At 39.2% G+C, this 22157-nt stretch overlaps 1 protein-coding gene across 1 annotated transcript in view; it reads left to right on the top strand.

Annotated features, from left to right (window-relative positions):
- MALRD1 (MAM and LDL receptor class A domain containing 1) overlaps positions 1–22157 on the top strand; it is a 378194-nt gene that overhangs the window by 258861 nt on the left and 97176 nt on the right. Inside the window, exons 20-21 of the mRNA XM_065399653.1 lie at positions 9743–9871; positions 16937–17098. Coding sequence (XP_065255725.1) covers positions 9743–9871; positions 16937–17098 — 291 coding nt within the window. The remainder of the gene's footprint in view (positions 1–9742; positions 9872–16936; positions 17099–22157) is intronic.

The following is a 22157-nucleotide window of genomic DNA, read 5'->3' on the forward strand; positions in this document are numbered from 1 at the left end:
GTCAGACACATAGAAGAACATAACTCGTTGGGCAAAACTCAACATGGTTTCTGTAAAAGGGAAATCATGTCTTACTAATCTATTAGAGTTCTTTGAAGGGGTCAACAAACATGTGGACAAGGGGGATCCAGTGGACATAGTATACTTAGATTTCCAGAAAGCCTTTGACAAGGTTCCTCACCAAAGGCTCTTACGTAAATTAAGTTGTCATGGGATAAGAGGGAAGATCCTTTCATGGATGGAGAACTGGTTAAAAGACAGGGAACAAAGGGTAGGAATAAATGGTAAATGTTCAGAATGGAGAGGGGTAACTAGTGGTGTTCCCCAAGGGTCAGTCCTAGGACCAATCCTATTCAACTTATTCATAAATGATCTGGAGAAAGGGGTAAACAGTGAGGTGGCTAAGTTTGCAGATGATACTAAACTGCTCAAGATAGTTAAGACTAAAGCAGACTGTGAAGAACTTCAAAAAGATCTCACAAAACTAAGTGATTAGGCAACAAAATGACAAATGAAATTTAATGTGGATAAATTTAAAGTAATGCACATTGGAAAAAATAACCCCAACTATACATATAATATGATGGAGGCTAATTTAGCTACAACTAATCAGGAAAGAGATCTTGGAGTCATCGTGGATAGTTCTCTGAAGACGTCCACGCAGTGTGCAGCGGCAGTCAAAAAAGCAAACAGGATGTTTGGAATCATTACAAAATAGATAGAGAATAAGACAGAGAATATCTTATTGCCCTTATATAAATCCATGGTATGCCCACATCTTGAATACTGCGTACAGATGTGGTCTCCTCATCTCAAAAAAGATATACTGGCATTAGAAAAAGTTCAGAAAAGGACAACAAAAATGATTAGGGGTTTGGAACGGGTCCCATATGAGGAGAGATTAAAGAGGCTAGGACTTTTCAGCTTGGAAAAGAGGAGACTAAGGCGGGATGTGATAGAGGTATATAAAATCATGAGAGGTGTGGAGAAAGTGAATAAGGAAAAGTTATGTACTTGTTCCCATAATATAAGAACTAGGGGCCACCAAATGAAATTAATGGGCCGCAGGTTTAAAACAAATAAAAGGAAGTTCTTCTTCACACAGCGCACAGTCAACCTGTGGAACTTCTTGCCTGAGGAGGTTGTGATGGCTAGGACTATAACACGGTTTAAAAGAGAACTAGATAAATTCATGGAGGTTAAGTCCATTAATGGCTATTAGCCAAGATGGGTAAGGAATGGTGTCCCTAGCCTCTGTTTGTCAGAGGGTGGAGATGGATGGCAGGAGAGAGATCACTTGATCATTACCTGTTAGGTTCACTCCCTTTGGGGCACTTGACATTGGCCACTGTCGGCAGACAGGATACTGGACTGAATGGACCTTTGGTCTGACCCAGTATGGCCATTCTTATGTTGAAGAGAATCTTTTCTGAACTATTATATTGCTCGTACCAGAGTCAATTATATATTGATAGATCTATGGTAACATCTATGATTCTTGCTGTTTGTGTGCCTTAGCCACCAAATACTTGCTCTCACCATGAACATCTTTGGGAAGCATATTGCTGGGCTTTTGTGCCTACAGATGAAATTCTTTGCTAGCAGTCAATATAATTTATCAAGTGTAGGGTTTATATCAGAGTCAATGCATGTCATCACATTAGACCTGGTCTTCTGTATGACACATGCACTGGATAAAATTCCCTACTGCTTCTGAACTGAAAGAGAACCTTATTTGAGATGATTTCTAGCTTGCATCTGTAGAAGTGCTTTATCTAGCTTTCCCTGCAGAAGACTGAGGAGGTCATCCATGGACAGAAACATTATTGATGGGCATGCTAATAGTGTTTTGATGTTTTTTGTACAGATCTGAGCTTGTAGAAAGCTGTGCTGACAAACTAGGCAAGTAAACTAAACTCTTGGTGTAAATAGTGTGCCATGACTCCTGCTATATATTCCAACTTAACATTATAGGGTGCTATGATACTATAACATTATAGATGAGTTTCAGTTCTAATGCAACTTTTTAGTGGCTTATGTCTGGCTCATTTTAATTTGTTCCAGGCTGAAACTTAGTGAACAAGATCTCTTCCTGTGGGTAATATTTTCTGATCAGATTTAAAAAAAATAATCAGTTTATAAAAAAAGTTTGGCACTCATGTTTTAAAAATGTTTTAACAAAACATGAAAGAGGCATTTAATGGTTTTTCTTGTACCCCTTTTCATTCTTATCATTCAGTTTTAATTTAAACAACACAAATTGGCAAGGCGTTACTCCATAATAGGGTTTAATCATTATGGCTGCTTTGAAAATAAATTAAAATTACACCTTGTGCCCAGACAAAAATTTCCTACTTTGTTTAAACAGAAATAATATTAAAAGAATCAAATTTCCATTGGACATGTACTATTGGTTTAATTGAATAATTTTGGTCTAGTCTATTTATACTATTGGATTAATTTTTGCATTTATTTCATCATGAAAAGATATAATCAGTCATTTTTGGGACATCAATGCAGAATGCCTCGTTCTAGAACAGGAAAAAATGCTCAGGGGGTTACATGTCATTCTGTATAATGCCCAAGAGATTGGGAAGCCTTAATTGTGACACAGCTTACTACTATAGGAAGACGAATGAAGAAGTCAGAAAAATTACTGGACAAGGTACCCTTTTCACAAATAATCTACAAAAGAAGACATCAGTGGCTAGGACATGAAAAAAGAATGCTTACCAAATACTGCCCTTGAATGGAAGCCAGAAAACGCAAGAAGAAAGAGAGGAAGACCGTGAATAACATGGAAACGAACAGTTCTGAATGACATCAGCACCTCAACATGAAATGGGAAGATTAGGAGAGAAGGGCAGCTGATAGGCAAGGATGGCAAATGTGGGTAACCCAATGTGCAGCAAAGCATGGGATGGACTAAGGTCTAAGTTTAAGGTTACTACTTTTTTGACATGACAGGCATTTCACGATGGAGAGCATTCATAATATCATTGTGGAAGGAGAATCCTGAAACTTTTCAGTATCTCTGAATTTAAAGGAAGCCTGTCTTCACATTTTGACTGTTTCAACTCTCCTGCAGTTTCTCCATTTTGTTCTAGGCAATGGTTATCTTCCAGCTTTCATCACTTCTGTTCAGCCCTTTCCTGAGCCCCCAGAGTCTTTCTAGCTTCTAAATATAGTGGTTTTGTCCTCCACCACATGAATGTGTCCATCTGATTATAATTAGACAACTGGCTACTGAAAGCTTTGTCTCTTCAGAAGGTTACAAATCTAGTGCAGGAGTCGTTGGCCCTGCTATATTCCATCTGGGTTTGTAGCAAACTTCAAGAGCAAGATGCCTCTATCCCAGCATCTGACTATGCCACAGGGACGCACTGATAGATAATCTTCTCTTAGGAACCGCTGAAGTTCAGATGTTCAGGCTGATATTCTCAGATTTATCAACTGCTTTCAAAGCCATTGATCATTAGTAGTGATTGACATGCCTGCAAACTGTAGCAGCAGTATACACAGCTGGCTTTCAATGGTAACTTGTACATTCAAAGGGTTGATATGTTTGTGGCTAATAATGATGAACCACACAATTCCAGGATTCTGCACAATGGATGAAACATAAAATTAAGGTCTGAAGTATAAGTTGCAATTGTAGTTCCCAAGATGCATTTTTACGGCGGTGGTGACTTTAAATAATAATGTCCTGGACAAATTATAATTATGGAAATTATACGCCTCCCGATGTATCAGAATTCTTCCTGAAACCTATCCTAAATTGCCTAAACAGCTGCCATGTTTCCAAGGCCAGATAGGACCATTGTGATCATCCAGTCCAACCTCCTGTATAAACCAGTCAATAGAACTTCCCCAAACTAATTCCTAGAGAATATATATTAGAAAAACATTCAATCTTGATTTTAAAATTGTCAGGGATGTAGAATCCACGACAATTCTTGGTAAATTGTTCTAAAAATTAATTGCTTTCACTTTTAAAAAATATGTCTTATTTCTGGTCTGAATTTGTCTAGTTGCAACTTCCTATCATTGGATCATTTCTCTGCTAGATTGAAGATCCCATTATTAAATATTTGTTCCATGTGCATGTATTTATATGCTGTAATATGCTGTAATCCCTTAATCTTCTCTTTGTTAAACTAAATAGATTGAGCTCTTTTAGTCTATCACTATAAGGCATGTTTTCTAATACTTTATTCATTCTCATAGCTCTTCTCTGAACCCTCCCTAATTTATCAACATTCTTCTTGAATTGTGGGCACCACAACTGGACAAAGTATTCCAGCAGCGGCTGCACCAATGCCAAATATAGAGCTAAAATAACCTTCCTACTCCTACTCAAGTTTCCCATGTATGTCTCACAGGATCACTTTAGCCCTTTTGGCCACCGTGTTGCAGTAGCTGCTTATGATCAACTGATTATCCCATCACAACCCGTAAATCTTTTTCAGAGTCACTGCTTCCCAGTATAGAGTTCCCCCTATGTCCATCCTGTAAATATGGCCCACTTTCTTTGTTCCTAGATGTATATAGTTACATTTTGCCATAATAAAACACACATTGTTTGCTTGCTCCCAGTTTACCAAGAGATCCAGATTGCTCTGTCAGTGACCTGTCCTCTTCATTATTTAGCACTCCCCCAATTTTTGTGTCATCTGCAAACTTTATAGTGATCATTTTTGTTTTCGTCCAGGGTCATTGATAATATTAAGTAGTGTGGGACCAAGAACGGATCCCTCCAGCATCCCACTGAAAATACACCTGATCAGTGATGTTTCCCCATTTACAATTACATTTTGGCACCTATCAATTAGCCAGTTTTAATTCATTTAATGTGTGCCATATTAATCTTATAACATTCTAGTTTTTTTAATGAAAATGTTCTGAGGTACTAAGTCAAATGCTTTACAGAAATCTAAGTACATTATGTCAACACTATTACCTTTTATCAACCAAGATTTTTAATCTCTGGGGGGGGGAAAAGATACCAATTTAGATTGACTGGATCTGTTTTCCACAAACCAATGTTGATTGGCATTCATGATATTACCCTCCTTTAATTCTTTCTTAACTGGGTCTTGTATCAGCTTCTCCATTATCTTGCTCACAATTGATATCAGACTGACAGGCCTGTACTTACCCAGGTCATTCCATTTACCCTTTTTAAATATTAGCACATTAGCTTTCTTCTAATCTTCTGGAACTTCCTCAGTGTTCCAAGATTTATTGAAAAATCATAATTAATGACTCAGCAAGCTCCTTGGCCAGCTCTTTTAAAACTCTTGGTTGAAAGTTTCTGGACCTGCTGATTCAAAAATGTCTAACAGTAGTACCTCCCTTTTGACATCCTACTGAAATACTTGTGAACTGGAGTGTTGTTATATGATATGACAACATCATCATTTTCTCCCAAATGAAAAACAGAAATATTGTTCTCTAGGACCATGCTGTTATGTAGTCCTTGCAGGCAGCTTCTGCAGAATTCCCTATGAGGGTAGGTGAGGAAGGAGGAGGGTTTGTTCCTAGGCAGGAGAAATTACTGCTGATCAAACCTACAGTGATTCCCAGATGGATTTTCAATGGGAAATATGCCTGTATCTGATGGAAGCATGCTGCACAGATTTACATCTCATCCTCCCCTTCCGGCTCCATGTTCTCTCCCCCAAAGCCAGGGGTCTGTAGAAAGGGTTCATTGGGTTTTGGGGACCAGGAGAGAAAATGCAGGACAGCTGCTGTTCTTTCTCTCACTGTGTCTGTTCACCATTTATTACTTGCCCAACCAAGACTGGAGCTTGGTGCTGTAGAGATGCATAGTACCAGGCAGCCCAAGTCCCAAAGAGCTTAGCTTACAACCTAAATAGACCTCACAGAGGATAGGAAAAGAGAAATGTTTATCCCAATTTTACTGATAGGAAGCTGCAGAATAGGAATTAAGTAATTTGAATAAGATCACATACTTGTGAGCAAGCTGGGACTTGTACTCTGTCCAGGACCTTAATCACAAGACCATCTCTCCTTGCCACAATTAATTATCTTCCACGCCATGCAGTGAAAGGTCGTATGTAATCCAATGTTCCCTGCTTACATGGGTGTTTGGGGTTACATCTGATAGATCTTTCCAAAGTAATATTTCACTGTCATGTCAGGGAGCCTTAATTATGTGGCAAACCTACACTTGGATATAAAGTATGTTTTTGCTTCATACTTCCTACGGCATTTTTTATAAACACGTTTATCCTTTACTCAGAACCAGCCAAATTCTTTACCTTTCGCTAGCTCACAGTTCCATTGTAATGTTACAGTAGTACCAAAAATTGGTTGAAAATTACACTAACAACATGCAAGTTAAACTGTAATGCCTTAAAAAGAATAAATGAACGTATAGGAAAATCCCTATTAAATTAATGTAAACACGTTACTTTGACGCATCTATCACGTTGCAGAACATAGTATATACAATTCACAGAGCCTCCTGGAGTCTAGTTGAGTCTTCCACTATTTTTAAATATTAGGTAAGTTAACTCTTTGAGAAATCTTTGCTGGGTCCCCTTTAAGTCATACAGTTTCCTTCTCTAGCCATTTGGAAACCACAGACATTCTCCTAAGCCTCCATTTGAATGCCATTCTGTGAAATGCCAGCATTCTTGCTCTAAGGGTTATATCATGATAGAATGTAACTCTGAGATTGGCACGTGCTGCTCTTTTGAAACATGTTGCTGTTCCATGGGTCAATGGCTCCCTATGGCTTTCCCCTTGAATATATAAGTGCAGCCCAGCACGTGAATACGAGATCCTTAACAAACTCTTGCTTTGTATGCAGGTATTTGCTGAGGTTTATTGGTTTGGAATGACTTCTGTGTGTGGAGATGGGGGCAGTGTTTAGATTTCCATAGGCTTTATTTAGGAGTTAGATTCTTTAAAAAAAATTACGTGTATTTAAGGGATGTTGTTAACCTTGAATGAGACTATAAGGTAACAAAGTACCTTTCCACTTGATTAAATGTCAAAGCACAGCCAAGGAATGTGATGAAACACAAAAGCCATTTATTTGCACACATCCTCCCACAGTATGGACAAATGCAACAAGACAAGAAATTGTGGAGAAAAACCCTTATTTTACATGAAATACATCGTTTTACCTTTCAGCCACATGATAATTAAGTAGTTATCAGGAGGAGTTAGACTGGTTCATAAAGCAGTTCCACAGAGAGATTTAAATGCCACTCTCGTACATTGTAGTATTATAACTCAATGGGTTAAATCATGGTAGAATGCCAGAGTTTGACAACCCATTTTTTCAATGGCAGGAATTGGCAGGATAATATTTTGAAAATCCTCATGTTTTCTATGTTGATAGAGCTTCTAACATGTTCTTATGTTAAATTGCATCCAGGCCTCAGAAATGAGATTGATATATATTAGTTTTTGGAAATGTTCTGGGATTAAGTATTTCTATGTTGAGAAAAATATTTAAAACATTAATGGTAAAATGCTACTTGAAAGGGTGCCGTTCTTGTGAATTTCTTCAGTCACTGTAGTTTCTGTAGTTACTTTTTATGATCAACAACCACCATCATGTTTCTTGTTTTAGTATAATTTCTGTCAATACAGTGGCTGTGGTCAATCAGGGCCACTATTGGTGTATGCAGTAGAACGCTGAGCTCCCCCACTCTCTACCCCCTGCATTTAGAGTTGAATTTTGATAGAGTATGAAGTTTGGGGGAGGGTATTTTGTTTTTAGATATTTGTACCGATTTTGGCATGTTGATTCCAAAAAAGATTTTGCCTTGGCCTTTGCCAAAGCCTTTGGCACAGCCTGTATCCTGTTTGTAAATGTATACTTCATTTCATATGCAGCTACCCACAAAAATCGTGTTCATGTGAGTTCTTACTCCAGAAGAGTCCAAGCCACAATGTTTTGAATCCAGATCCAAACTTTCCAATAGTTATGTCTATTCAGATGTGCAGTTTGGGTAGGACTCATCTACAGTTCATCCAATCTCACTTCAGCAACATAACTGTTCCCAGCTTACTGCCTGAGATATTTTTTAATTAGTTAAGAAGTATATTACAATGGTTGTTGTAGCCATATTGGTTCCAGGATATTAGAGAGACAAGGTGGGTGAAGTAATATCTTTTACTGGACCGACTTCTGTTAGTGAAAGAGACAAGATTTTGATCTTACACAGAGCTGAAGAACAGCTATTACCTTAACTACCTTGTCTTTTTATGAATTATATAGTATTTTGAAAACCTGGGTTCTATTTCTGGTTTTACCAGTAAATCACTTAAGTCCCTGAGTGCCCTTAGGTAAATCACTTAAACTTTCTATGCTTCGGTTTCCAAATCTGTAAAACTATGTTTAATTTATTATTATTTATTATTTATTTAATTGTATTATCTTTCATTACAAGATTTGAGACCTTTAGATCTAAGGGCCAATACTATTCATAGCTTTTTATCGCATATGAAGACTTGCCTCAGTCAGTGCTACATTTAACTAAACCAGTCATTGAACTCCCTTTGAAGGATTTGAGTTACATCTCATGTATTTTTTGAATGTTTCCCTGTTTATATGCTCTGTGGAACTAGGATTTGGTTTTGCTTTCTCATTTTGGCATCAATGAGAGCTTGTGGGTCTGCCTCTGAATATCAGGTTTTAGGCAGGCGTCTTGAAATTGTGCAATCCAAGTTTTGAGAGACATACAGAATCAACGAAATCTCTTAAAAATGTTGGCCTTATCCCTTTACACACTTGAAGTTGCTCTGCCCAGAGCTGTTGCTGATGATGAGTCCCACTTCAGTCATGTTTGAAGGAGCCATAGAACAAATTACAAAGAATACAGTCAAAGCACATTCTCCTGTGTGTATCACTGAACTGCTTGAGGCACTGGGAGAAAAAAATAATCTCAGATTCATAGAAGTGCATTTAAAATGTTGTGCTTTGGGTTATCAGCACAGCTCCTATTAATGCTAATTGGAGTTATGTAGCCAGTTCACTGAGCCACTTGATGAACATTTATATCAGTATTTTAAGCTTGACAGATCTCTGAGGACTGAATCCAAGAGCTATCTGGCCTTGCTCCCTTGGGTGTATTGCCCCAACTTATTCATTCATTCCCATTCACACTCTTCCACTATTTTACCCAGATTCAAGAGCAATTGAAAAGTTGTTCTGGTAAAATGAATCTTCATTTTAAATAGTTTAGGCTGAATCCCTATGCAGCCTGCATGTTGACTGCAATAGGTTTCTCTGCCACACACTGAAAAATCTCACGCAATTAAATGACCTGTAACACTTCAGAAACCTATGCACTGTATGAAAGTAGCATAGTGATGATTTCAGGCAATTTGACACTATCTTATTTCTAAGTTATGTCATATATTGAGATGAGGTTTAATCCTTTGCCCTGCCCTCTTTAAACCAGTTTGAAGCAAATTGAATTGTATGCACAGATATCACACCACAAATAAAGTAGGAAAAGAGTTGTGCTGATGTGGAAATGAATTCCTATCCACCAAAACATTCCATCCTCGCAGCTTTGCGTATCGCCAATATAGCAGTCTAGGCAGGCACAAGACATCATTAAAAGAGAGTGGGATTGAATAACATCTGTTGGATGCAGTAAATCACTAAAGTGATAGTGTATAATGGGTAAACAAATCAAAAAGGTCATACTTTGATTTAATTAAAGTATTGATTTAAATGTCCTGTTGGTTTCAGTTGGAGAGAGTCCTAGGGAATGCCCAGCAGTCACTGATTTTATGTGTTGGAATAAGAACTGCATTGAGTCTCACCTTGTTTGCGACTACAAACCAGACTGCAAGGACCTATCAGATGAAGCTGATTGCAGTAAGTACAACTTTCTATATTAATATTAAAATTTTAACCATAAATACTGTAACCCAGTTTAGATGGATTTGTAAAGCTGCTCAGGAGAAGGTAATATAAGCATGCTGTCCCCTCTCTTCTTCCCCCAGGCCTCATCACACAAAGTTTTACACTTTCAGATTCTCAGACATTTACTGAGCAAAAATATTTAAATGTGACTTAGTCACAAATGTGCAACATAACCAAAACAAAGAGCAAATAGAAGAGCAAGTTCAGTTTTTTTAAGGAAGATAATCCAAGGATTACTATACAAATTATCTAACGGAAGAAACTTGAAAGGATTTTGAGCTGTCAACATTAAAGGGAAAAGCTTAATAAGCAAATTGGTAAAAATACAGAAGCATTTAGAGTAAAGTTCTGCTCCAAACACTCACCATGTAAAAATTACCCTTCGGATCAGCTCCCTGTATGGGTTCATTTTCATGACACAAGTACATTTTTATTGTTCTTTACTACTCCAAAGCTAACAAAAGACCAGAATGAGTGAGCTGGATTACTTTCCTCCTTCTGCATCATCAACAGAACTCTTTGATAAATTCCAATCTGTTTACACCTGTGCAACCTCAGTGACAACTGAAGATTGAAACATAATTTGGCCAGCAGAACTTTATTATCGATGATGATGTGTGAGAAGGAAAGAACCCAGTTTGACTTCCAGCACTTACATTAATAGGGCTTGCAATTAAACAAACTACCTTTAAACACTTAAACTGATCGTATTTGATGTTAAGATGCAGTACACATGGAGCCCTGGCCTCTGTCCCCACGCTGCCTCCAATGCCATTTTTGCAGAGTCACTTTTGAGACTAGAACTACATTTTAAGAGCAAGAGGACAGAACAGTTTTTTTAAGGCATGTACTTAATCCTGGCAATCAATCTGTGTTTCTTAATCTTGAATCTATAGGGCCAAATTCCGCTATGGTGCACATTTGAAACTATTACTGAAATCACTCTTGATATGTAGGGGAGAGAAAATGCATCAAATGCATCTTAAACAACAAAAACAGATTTCCCCCCTCCCCCTCTCATATATGGTGGATGGTCACGTTAGACAAGGCTCCAAAAGAATAGAGTGGCACAATCTTAAATGAGGCCATATAAAGTGTTCACTGAGAATCTATATTGTGCCCAAATGTGCAAATAATGTCACTGTGGCAAGTATATTAGGAAGAAGAGGAAGGAAAAGGCATATTATCATTAAAATATTATATGATACTGGAACTCTTCTCCCTCTCTCTCTATTTTTTTTAAAGTAAATAACGTATATATCTGAAGTGTAGATCCTAAAGCAGTGTCTTTATGCAGTCTTTTGGCCAGATTCACAACTGGAACAAATCTAAACTGAACTGCACCTTTAAAAGGATAACCAGTTCAGGTAAATAAATGGATTTTTAAAAGATTGTTCATATTTTATAACATTACATTAATATTTCTTTAGTAGTCAGACAGTGTGACTGCAACAAAATACTTTGTAAACTATCCACGATTATATTTTACAGGGCCCTAATAGAAAAACATCACAATCTGAATCTCTGTCTAATGCAAACTGCTTTTTAATGACACTCAGAAAACTAATGAAGATCTTGATTTACTCTGTAAATGCTGTTATTGCATACAGTAGTTGCCATTGGTTTCTGTAAGTGTTCTCTAGAGATAACTTGTGAGACCTTCAGCTTTCTTTTCTTAGTCAGACAATGAATGGGAGCATTTAATGCCATAAATCAGTCCAAGTCACAAACCAAAAGTTTGTTATGATGTATAAAAGCTATTCTTGGGAAAATATTAACTTCAATGCACCTTCAACATATAAGGCAAAACTGTCCTTTGCTTCACATATTTACCATGGATGGAGAGGGCATGGGGAACTTCTTTCTCCCCTCTGTCCAGCAACAGTTCAATATTGCAATGTAGCACACAGAGTGCTGAAGTAAGTGCTAGGTTGCCCTGTCCAGCATACCACAGTGCCAAGGGCTGGGGGTGTTTGGATTTGAGATAGGGGTAGAGGTGATTCCTGGGTATGTCTGCTGTGGTGTAGAATAAGCACTAGATGGGGGCATAAATTACTCTTTTATAATGAAGAGCAAAATGTACTCCAGCGTGCTTTCATCCTTCAGCTACCTTGAGCCCTGCCCACAAAGGGTTGCTGTTGATCACTCCACACCCCCAGCATAATGCAGCTCCAAATAGCAACTTTTCTCACACAACACTAGGGGAAAGCCTCTGCCCCTTCAGCCTGGACACAGGGACCTTCCAGAACCCTCCCCTGGTCAGGAGAAGCAGCAGGAGTTGTTAAAGACAGGGCAGAATGACTGTGAGAGAAACACCGGCGGCTCCAACCTGCCCCATCCTCGCATCACCTTTGGATATTTGAAACTTTGGGCTGCAATTTTTCTTTTTTCTCTCAGCTCCAGGTTGGACTTGATCCCCCACTTCGTTACACCAGTTTTACACCAGTGTAACTATTGAAATCAAGGACCCAGTTATGCTGTTTGTAAATCTGGAGTAATTCCACTGAAGCATTTTCTCTGGATTTATAATGGAATTTGGCCCAACAGCAATCATATCCACATAAAATTGGTGTAATGGAACATTGTGTTGCATCCTATTTTTTAAAAAAAATTGCAGCAGTTGCTTTTTGTATGCTTCATTCCTTCCAGTGTGGCAATCTTGCACAATTTTCATTTTCTTTCAAAGCCCATTGGAAGTACGGATGTGAAAATCACACATGAAAACCATTTCAGTTTTCGTGAACTGTAGTCAATTATACACCCAGATCTGATTAATAGCAGGCCTCAACATTGATGAACCATCTAGTGCAATGCTTGAATTATTGAAATAAAAGCAATTTTGCAGACAAATGGACCAGTCCTTTTCTCATAACTCCTAAACTGTCTCTGTTTACATCAAAAAGAAGAAATACCCAGAGGTGCAGACATGCAGGTGACTTCATCGACCCTGCAAATGCTGTTCATAAATATTTATTATTAAATGCTTTCTGAAGCACTGGTAAGATATTAGAGCTGAATTCCTGCTGTCAGGCAATGTATTATAAATAGCGTTATAAAATCAAAATTCATTTGGTCTTTGATCTGTTTAGAACTGTACAAGACGCATATACTTTCTCTTGAGATTGCACGGCCAAATTCTTTGCACTGCCTGCTTGTCTATTTCACTTATTAAAGCTCAACTGTCCTTTGTAGTGCAGCAGGGTGTACGATATGGACCAGTGTGGTATGTTCCATGTGTTTGTGTTCCTATTTTTCTTTAATGGCACCAGTTGTAGGATCCTCCTCTTAGAGTTCACATGCTATATGTGTAATTTTAGCGCCCTCATGGCCAAGATGGAGTCTGCTCTGCAGGCAGCTCTGGCCAAGAGAAGGCGCACACAGGAATGCAGCAGGGAAAGTTCCTTCCACCCGAGGGGCACCTGTTCCAAACCCCCCAGAGTGAACACACACACCAGAAAAGTACAATGAATATAGGAAAGGGAAATATTTATTTACAGAGGGATGAAAGGAGGAAAACAACAAGGGGAAATATAGGGGGAGCGGTAAAACAGGGTTGCATTCAACTCAAGGCCCCACAGGCCCAGTGGTACCAGAGTCTGAAAGGGGCAGACACCCAGCAATGTGTCTGCACACAGAGTTCAGGAGTCCTGGGCAAAGTTCCAGTCCAGTGGTGAGGCTTGGGTGCTCTTGGTCGTCGTCAGTGCCAGTGAACTTCCCCCAACAACCCCTCTGGTGCCCTCACCTGCCGCTCTCTGCAAAGCCACAGAAAGCGACAACCTCCCCGCTTAACTAGCTAACAGCCTCCCTCCTTATTCCTAGTGCAAAGTCACAAGCCCCAGTACTCACAGCCCCATGCAGCTCTGGGCAGCAGGGATACTGGATCCAGCTCCGGCCTGTCCTTCTTGGGCAATTTCTTCCCGGCATAGTGCTCCTCCTGGCTCCTGTCCTGGGGTGTCCCTGATTAGCGGCTCTGTCCCTCCCAGGCTTCAGGTAGATTTTTGACTGCTTCACTCTGTGAGGGCCTGCTTGCTGCAGCCTTTCTGTCTGGAGCTCCAGACGCACACACCCTGTTGCTCTCTCCCCTTTCTCTTTGCTCCCACTCCCACCAATAGCACTTCCCCACTCAGAAAAAATATTTAAAGGGGCCATGCTCTCTCTAAACCTTAAGGGGGTTACATATGTTATTCACTAGCTCAAAATCATCTTTATTTAAGGTATTTATACCAGACCAGATTTTTACAAGAAAATCCTACAAAACAGCATTGATTACAGTTTATAGTTTTGCAAATCTGCATCATAATAAAGAGAATTGCTTTAGTTTCTCATTTGAAAAGATACTTCTATAATGGCAGCAAGTCTATTTTTGCAAACAACATGTTTTTGGGGCATCCTATTAAATAATTGAACATTAAACATCTCAGAAATGGTCCCATCTGCTTAGATTGTTTTCTTCTTCTCAAGAAGATAAGATGTGCAGTTTGTAATTGGAGAGCAGATTAGTTTATAGTCCAGGAGTGTAAAAGAGGATCTGTAGTTTTTGTAGCATGTGGATGCTTGTCTACACTGCACTGCAGTCTGGGCTATGGGAATGGGAATTTCAGTACCCACAAAGCTGAAAGGAGGGTTGGCCTGGTGGTTAAGACACATGAGTGGGTTATAGGAGGTCTGGGTTTGGAGTCCTTACTCAGCCCTAGATTTCCTGCATGACTTTAGGCAAATCATTTAATCTTACCTGCATCAGTGGAGGTTAGTGTCTCATTGAAGGAGAAATCTGTGATGCTGCGTGAGGGCATTTGCTTGGTGTAACTTCTTCGTTTGCAGACTGTACACAAATACTGCTTCTTGAAGTGAGTATGAACTGCATACAGGCAGTTCTTCTCAGCGAATGTATCACTGCCTCCCCTCCAAGAGGCACTGACTTAGGCTATGTCCACGCTAGGAGCACTTTACTGGTATAGGAATTCTGCTATAATGCACTGGCAAAGTCGTTCCTAGTGCAGATGCAGCTATCCTGGCAAAGCTGCACTTTGCACCAGTATATTAAAACCACCCCCCTTCCCCCTCCCCTGCCCGCAAGCAAAACAAGCTGTACGGGTAAAAGATCAGCTTTGCTGATATAACAAGGGCTTCTGCTGGCATAGCTATGTTGATCAGGGATCACATTTCTTCACTCTCCTGACCAATATAGCTATTCTGGCAGAAGTCTGTAGTACAGATCTAGCCTTAGTCCTTGTCCCTCTCCTGGAATCTCACAATTTAAACACACGGTTTCTTGGTCCTCCCTAACCCCCTGGACTTTTCCCCTGGGAATCTAAAGCTGCTCACGTGGGACCATTTGGCCTTGAAAAGTGAGCCTAGGTCCTAAACTTCCTGTTGTGTAGATGCTTTGAAATCCAAAGGAACTCCAGAAAAGGTTTGCCTGCCCAAACCAAGGATGGTTTATCCCTTAATGACTGTCTGGGTGCACTGAGAGTTTCATCCTGAGTTTTTATACATCAGTGACTCGTAACATTAATGACATTAGCACCTATTGCCATGACAATATTATCTTCTGTTCTTGCTTTTTGCACCTTAGTGCTCATTATGAAATTAGCTGACTGGTAGTGTTGAAAATAGTATCCCATTGGGGAAAAAAAGTAAGAGGGCAACTGCTGAAATAGTGAGAGGATATGTGTCTCCTTCATCAATCAATCGATCAGTTTTTCCCAATGTAATGTACTCCAAGATTGATCTGTCCACTCATACTTTCTTCCTGTCCAGCCAGAGGCAAAACTACCAGATACCCTCTCTGATTGTGCTTCTGGTGAATTATCAAAAGGGATACAGTATTGCCCTCTACACATTTTTATCCTGAATGTTAATGTATCAAATGAATTATCTCCGCAGATTTGAAAAGAAGAATTTCTTGGGAACATCTCGTTGCTTTATCTCTCACTGTAAAGCATCTTGAGACATTGTGTTGAAACACACCACATAAAAATAAATTTAATTTAATTCTAAATATCTAGAACTGGCTGATTTAAAGAAACACTGTCACAGCGGGGAATGGTAGTTCAATATGAGACTACTTACATCTTGGTTCCAAGAGCATGTAACTGCCATATTAGCGGAAGAAGTGAGTGGATGCAATTTTTGAGGAAATGCCTCTTTGTTTTAAAAAAAATCATAAATGATCATTATTGGTATTATGGTAGCATCTAGATGCACCAACCAGCGAGCTCCACAGCGCTAAATGCTGTACAAACAAATACTAAGAGACAATCCTTGCCACAAAGTACTTACAATTTAATAGACAAGAAGAACCAAAGGTGGGAGAAAGGGAGTCATATTATCCCCATTTTACTGATGGGGAGTGGAGTTAAGGGCCTGCTGCAAAGCCCACTAAAATCAATGTAAAGATTCCTATTGACTTCAATGGAATTTGGAGCTGGCCCTGAGTCACTTGCCCTAGGTGACACAGGAAGTCTGTGGTAGGGTTGGGCATTAAACACAGATCTCCTGAGTCCAAATCCAGTACCTTAACCACCATACTTTCTTTCACTTGTAAAACTATGCTCATAGGTCACCATACAATGTCAATATATGCACATGTGAACGCTTGAGCATAGGAGTGGAGTCCAGGTTTAGCATCTGGTTTGCTGTTATCTTCTCCACTCCACTGAGCTCAAACAAGTCCCATACTCAGTCATGTCTCCCTAATGTTCTCACCATTGGCCATAGCCATACACCAATGATGTTAAACATATCCAAAGGGTGGAGGGCATATCAATCTCTAATAAAGAGAATACTTTGTCTCTCGAGCCTGCATTATATCAAGATATACCATATATTATACCAAAATGTAGAAACATACGGTAAGTAACATTCTCAGCTTAACATATGTAAATTTGGCATTAGTTGAACAGAATCCTTGCTATTACTATGTGCGGTATGCTTATCATCATATTTTAAATATACCAACTGATATACTATATATTGATATCAAGAGAGTGAATTTACTTTTTATTGCATTTTCAGGCCAATATACCAGTATCCCTGGAAGCTGTAACTTTGAAACAGGAGACCAAGATTGGACTATTGCATGTGGATTAAAACAAGATTCTATCAATGATTTTGATTGGAGTATTGGCAACAGGGTTGTCACAGGGCAAAGTGGTCCTGATGGTGACCACACACCAGGTAATATTAAGTTCCTCACATCAGGTTGGGGAAAGGGACAGAAAATTCTCACTCTTAGCTCTGAAAATCATTAAGCCATCTGCTGAGGAAACGAAGTATTCTGCAGAATTAGTCCCACGATAGACAGGAGGCCTGCTTAGTCAACATGAGATCTGTTCAGTGTATTGTGCCAGAAGGTAGTGGTGGTGAGCAAACTCCACAGTTTTGTGGTGCTAATTGGAAAATGCCCATAAAAATGTTCCATTCTTTTGGATGATAAGGTACAATAGGGGATAGACATCATAAATGGCAGTGCTAAAGTAGGCCAGATGAGTGTATTGAATCTTGTCATGTATACGATTATAGTAACCACCAGTGTTGTCTGAATGCAATTAAAAATAAATAGCCTAACAGAGAGGCCTGTTATCACCTGTTTTAATCATTAGTTGAGTCAGCATCAGTATAGTTTTATAGAATGCTCTTTTCAAAGCGGCCTTGATTATATCATTCTTGATACTCTATTGTGGTTTGATACATTTGTTTAGTCATCTCTAGACAATGAGCTGCTAAATCAAACGTAAGGATACTTATTAATCATGACCCCTGAGAAGAAACAAACTTTTTACAAGACGGCACAGTGGATAAAATAAACCTACTGTCCATTTGCAAGCATCTGGCAAAACCCTTATTAATTAAAGAGGTATTTGTAAACCTACTCATTTAGACCTATGAAGATGAAGAATTAGATACAAAAAAGAGGATAAAGTCAGTGACAATAATGTTTCCTTTTCTGTTGGACTTTTCCATAGGTGTTGCCTTATACGTTTCTGAATGAGGGTCGTTGTTTTGTTGTAATTCTGCTGCACTTTACATAATGAGCCAGGTTCTGCTTTCAGCTACACTGGCGTGAATTCAAAGTAACGCCATTGAGCTCAATGGCTTATTTTGTATATTCTGTGTAATGAAGCTGTAAACACATTTCTATAGAAATTGCTCTTCAACCGCATCTATTTCAGATGGTTACAAACAAAAACAAATTTGAAATTTGGCTTTCAAAACTCAGAAAGGATTGTTTTGTAAACAGCAAGCCCATTTAATAAATGAACAAAATGTGCAGATAGGTGGTGAGCTGAAACCTCGGCTTATTATACTTGCCTACTTTACTGTTATCTTGTCCTTCCCTTTTCCCTGTTTCTGCCTCATCCACCCATTGTATTTTGTCATAATCTAGGATGAGCTCTTTGTGGTCTTTTTACTGTTCATCTGTACTGAACCATGCATGATGGGGTCCTGACCCTGAATTGCTGGCCCTAAGTGCTCCTGCAGTGCAAATAATAAATAGTAAGAAATCACTGCAACAAAAGGATCTGACTTTAGGGGCCAAATTCTCTGCTGGTGTAAATGTGTGCAGTTCCAATGACATCAAGCATAGCACTCTGCTGCAGGTCATCATTTTCAATGTCTGTCCTGGGTTGAAGCTTGGCATAACACTGATAGGTTCCAGATGAAGATTCAAGAGCAAATGGGGGAAAAGGAGCAATTGTTGAGGGGCCACAATAAAAAATCTCAGTGTAAATTATTCCCCCCATGTTGGGGCTGGTCAAGAGCTTAAATACACAACACATGCATTTTGTATTAGCATGTCCCAACAAAAATCCCAGCTCCTGATAGCAAAGTAACCCTTGGTACTACTCACAGAACAAAATATACTAACATGGAATACAATTCCTGGTATTATGAAGACAACAGGCTGTCATGTTAAGATTTAAGGAGAAAACAAATAATGCAGAACAAGTATTAGTAGGTGGTGAAAATATTGTAATATCCATTGTCTTCATTGTGTACCTGTGACCAACATGTCTGCCAACTCTCATCTCCTCCTTGGTCTTTCAGATTCTCCTCTTAGGGCTGCCTGCTACAGCCTGTTGGCAACACAACGTGACTAGTAGTTGTGCCCCTTGATCAAGACTGAGAGGGGAGTGCAGGTTCCAGAAACTCTTTAACCTCCAGTACCTCTCTCTGCATATTATGGGGTCCATGTCCACAAGCAGACATCTGCATGAAATTATCCAGACAACAGTAATCTCAATAAAAACAAGACTGATTAAAAAGAGAAAATGGAATTAAAACAAATTTAACAGTTTGCTTAACACATCTAGCTTTGCTCTTCTCATAAACTAACCTCCACAGAATTTTCACCAGCATATCCATTAGGCATTGCTGTATACATCTTCAGAGAAGACAGATAATCAATTAAAAAATACTCCAACCTCAAACACTTTAGTCCAATGCCAGAACAAAATGATGATTATATTAATCATTTTTATTGTCATAGTACCAAGGAGCCAACTAGGTTGGGTCTCTGTTTTGCTAGGTATGATACAAACATATAGTAACATTCCATTTGATTTAGGATACAGCATATCCATGTCACTATAATAACTTTGAAATAACTTTTTCACTTGAGAATGTTTAAAATCTAACATCTCTTGAAAGTACTGAGGTGTAACACCCACACCCTGATAATCCAACCTGAGCAGATCATCTGAAAAAAATATTACAGACAGAGAGAGAAACGGAGAGCATTTCACTGATAGTCATTGCAATTTTCAAAACCTCCCTTTTCACGGTGTTCCAGCCAGAAATTGCATAGGTTTGAGGTGCAAACTGAATAAGTCTCATTCTGAATAAGTGATCATTTGCAGGTCTGTGAGAATGACATATTGTATCCAGTTTTGAAATCCAGTAAACAATTTGACTTTATGAATGAGTGAACTAAGTGTGTGTGCAATTTTAGGTAAAAATATATGCACTTCATTTCAACTGGGAAATGGCCTTTGATGTCATGCCCCCAGTCCATGTGAGCCTGATTCTTGAAATAATGAAGTAGTGAGCAAATATCTTTGTGTTCATTTTCACTTTCTCAAAAGATTTATTATTTATCATAATATGAACAAAATTTCCAGATCAATTGCCAGAAACAGTTTTGTGTTCAAAAATCACACCAAAATAGATCTTTATTTAGATGTTCCATCAGCCAAACTCCTCAGAGCCATTGAGTGGCATCATCTGATACTTTAGTAATGAATTCACCTTGGTATATTCTAATAGTTAAAACTGTAACACAGCTCTCTAGTCTCACCCCGGTTATCCTATTACAGGAAAAGAGCAGCATTCATCAGTAGCTCTTTGGGACAGGGTCTGTTTCTTAATATGTATTTGTACATCACTCTAGCACAATGGGGCCCCAACTTTATTTGGGTCCTCTAGGCACTATGATCATAACAACAGTAATAATTAGCAGGGAGGAGTTAAACCAGAGTTGTCATGAGGCTGCAAAAGGGTTTGGGATTTCCAGAGAAGGGGACTGGTTGGGCTTGCTTGTCCCTAGGGTATCTGGGAAGGTTTGACAAATAAGTGTGTTTGTGTTCTCTGAGATGGGATGGAATAGGTGTATGTTACTATTCACTGGTCCTCGCCATGGGTCTTGCCTCCCCCTCTAGAATATTAATTCTTCCTTCCAATATTTCTTCCATGCCTCCTCCTCCACCCTCTATTATCACCATTTTCTTTGCAGAACCCCAGCTCCACCTTCCTTAAACATGATCTTCTAGGTCAGCTGCATAACACCTATGCCTCACCTTGGCATGATGCCTCACACTTGAATTGTTGGACAATCTGGTGCACAATGGAGTTTGGAATACTCCAAATCCCAGAACATATGAAACTGGAATTTGGATGGCCCCAAATTCAACCACAAACTAGCAAGAGTATGCAAGAGTTCAAATGCGAGGCCTCATGGCAGGGGCCAGCACAAGGCAGATGGGACCCAAGCTCACCTTTAAGGTAGGGAGAGTGGCGCTTTGAGAAATAGATATTACTGCATGGTGGTGTACTATTGACTGCAGAAATGATGCAAGACATCACTGGAGAAACTGTCCACCATGGACAGTGAAGTCCTCCTTCCAGGGAAAATCTTATTGTTGCGTTGCTAAAAGCCTGTCTTAATTAGATCATATTAATCTACTTGTAATTGCCCTAGAAATTTCTCCAAACTCACAGGGAACCTATCAATTTGATTTTGCAACTTGTTAGCCAATTATGTACCAAAAGGTTTAGAAGAGCCCATTAAAGGCTGGGACACACTACTATTGTGATTCTGAATATGCTTGTAGCTGATTGTGTTTAAACAAGAAAGAGTATTCTGTGTACTCCTTCGTTTGAAAAATTCTGAATTTTATCCTCCAGAGGAGAATTACCCTGACCTTTCTTGCTGCTGCCACCAGAACAAAAATAGTTTGTCTTACCTGAGCAATTGAGCTATTGTAAATGTTTGAAAATGAGATTTTAAGAGAGCTTGCTTGATCAAAAAGTGTTTGTTGCTTAAAACAAATGTACTTGGAAGGTTATATAATTACACATTGTATGTTACTGTTATTTCGTGAATATGTTTATGTAAAATTTAGCTACTGATTGGTGCAAAGTCATTTCCATGTCTTTTAGGAGTTGACACCGCTGTGAAGCTCACAACAACCTTGTCATGTGCCAAAGTCAAAAGTGAATTCTATTTCTATAATAGTCGTTTAGACTTTTGACTGAATTTGTTTACAGCAATCAGTATTAAGAAGTCAAGTGAAGGAAAGTGACAACAGTACACAGTGAGTGGCATCTGAGGGCTTGTCTTCCCTACCAGAGTAAGTCGACCTAAGTTACGCTACTCCAGCTGTGTGAATAACGTAGCTGGAGTCAACGTAGCTTAGGTCGACTTACCCTGGTATCTTGACTTCACTGCACTGATGAGAGACATTCTCTGGTCGACTTACCTTACTCTTTTTGGGGAGCTGGAGTACTGGACTGGAGAGTGCTCTGCCGTCAATTTAGCGGGTCTTCGCTAGACCCGCTAAATCGACACCCGCTGCATTGATTGCAGCAGCGTCGATCTCCCCGGTAATGAAGACAAGCCCTGAGAGATAGCAGCCTGAGTTCTCCATCACACTAAGGCCCTTTACATCACTCTTTAAAGAAGACCTAAGTGAGGGTAATTATAACTGACCTCCATTTTAAGGCCCATTTACACTGC

Source organism: Emys orbicularis, chromosome 2 (assembly GCF_028017835.1).
Source record: "Emys orbicularis isolate rEmyOrb1 chromosome 2, rEmyOrb1.hap1, whole genome shotgun sequence".
NCBI lineage: Eukaryota > Metazoa > Chordata > Testudines > Emydidae > Emys > Emys orbicularis.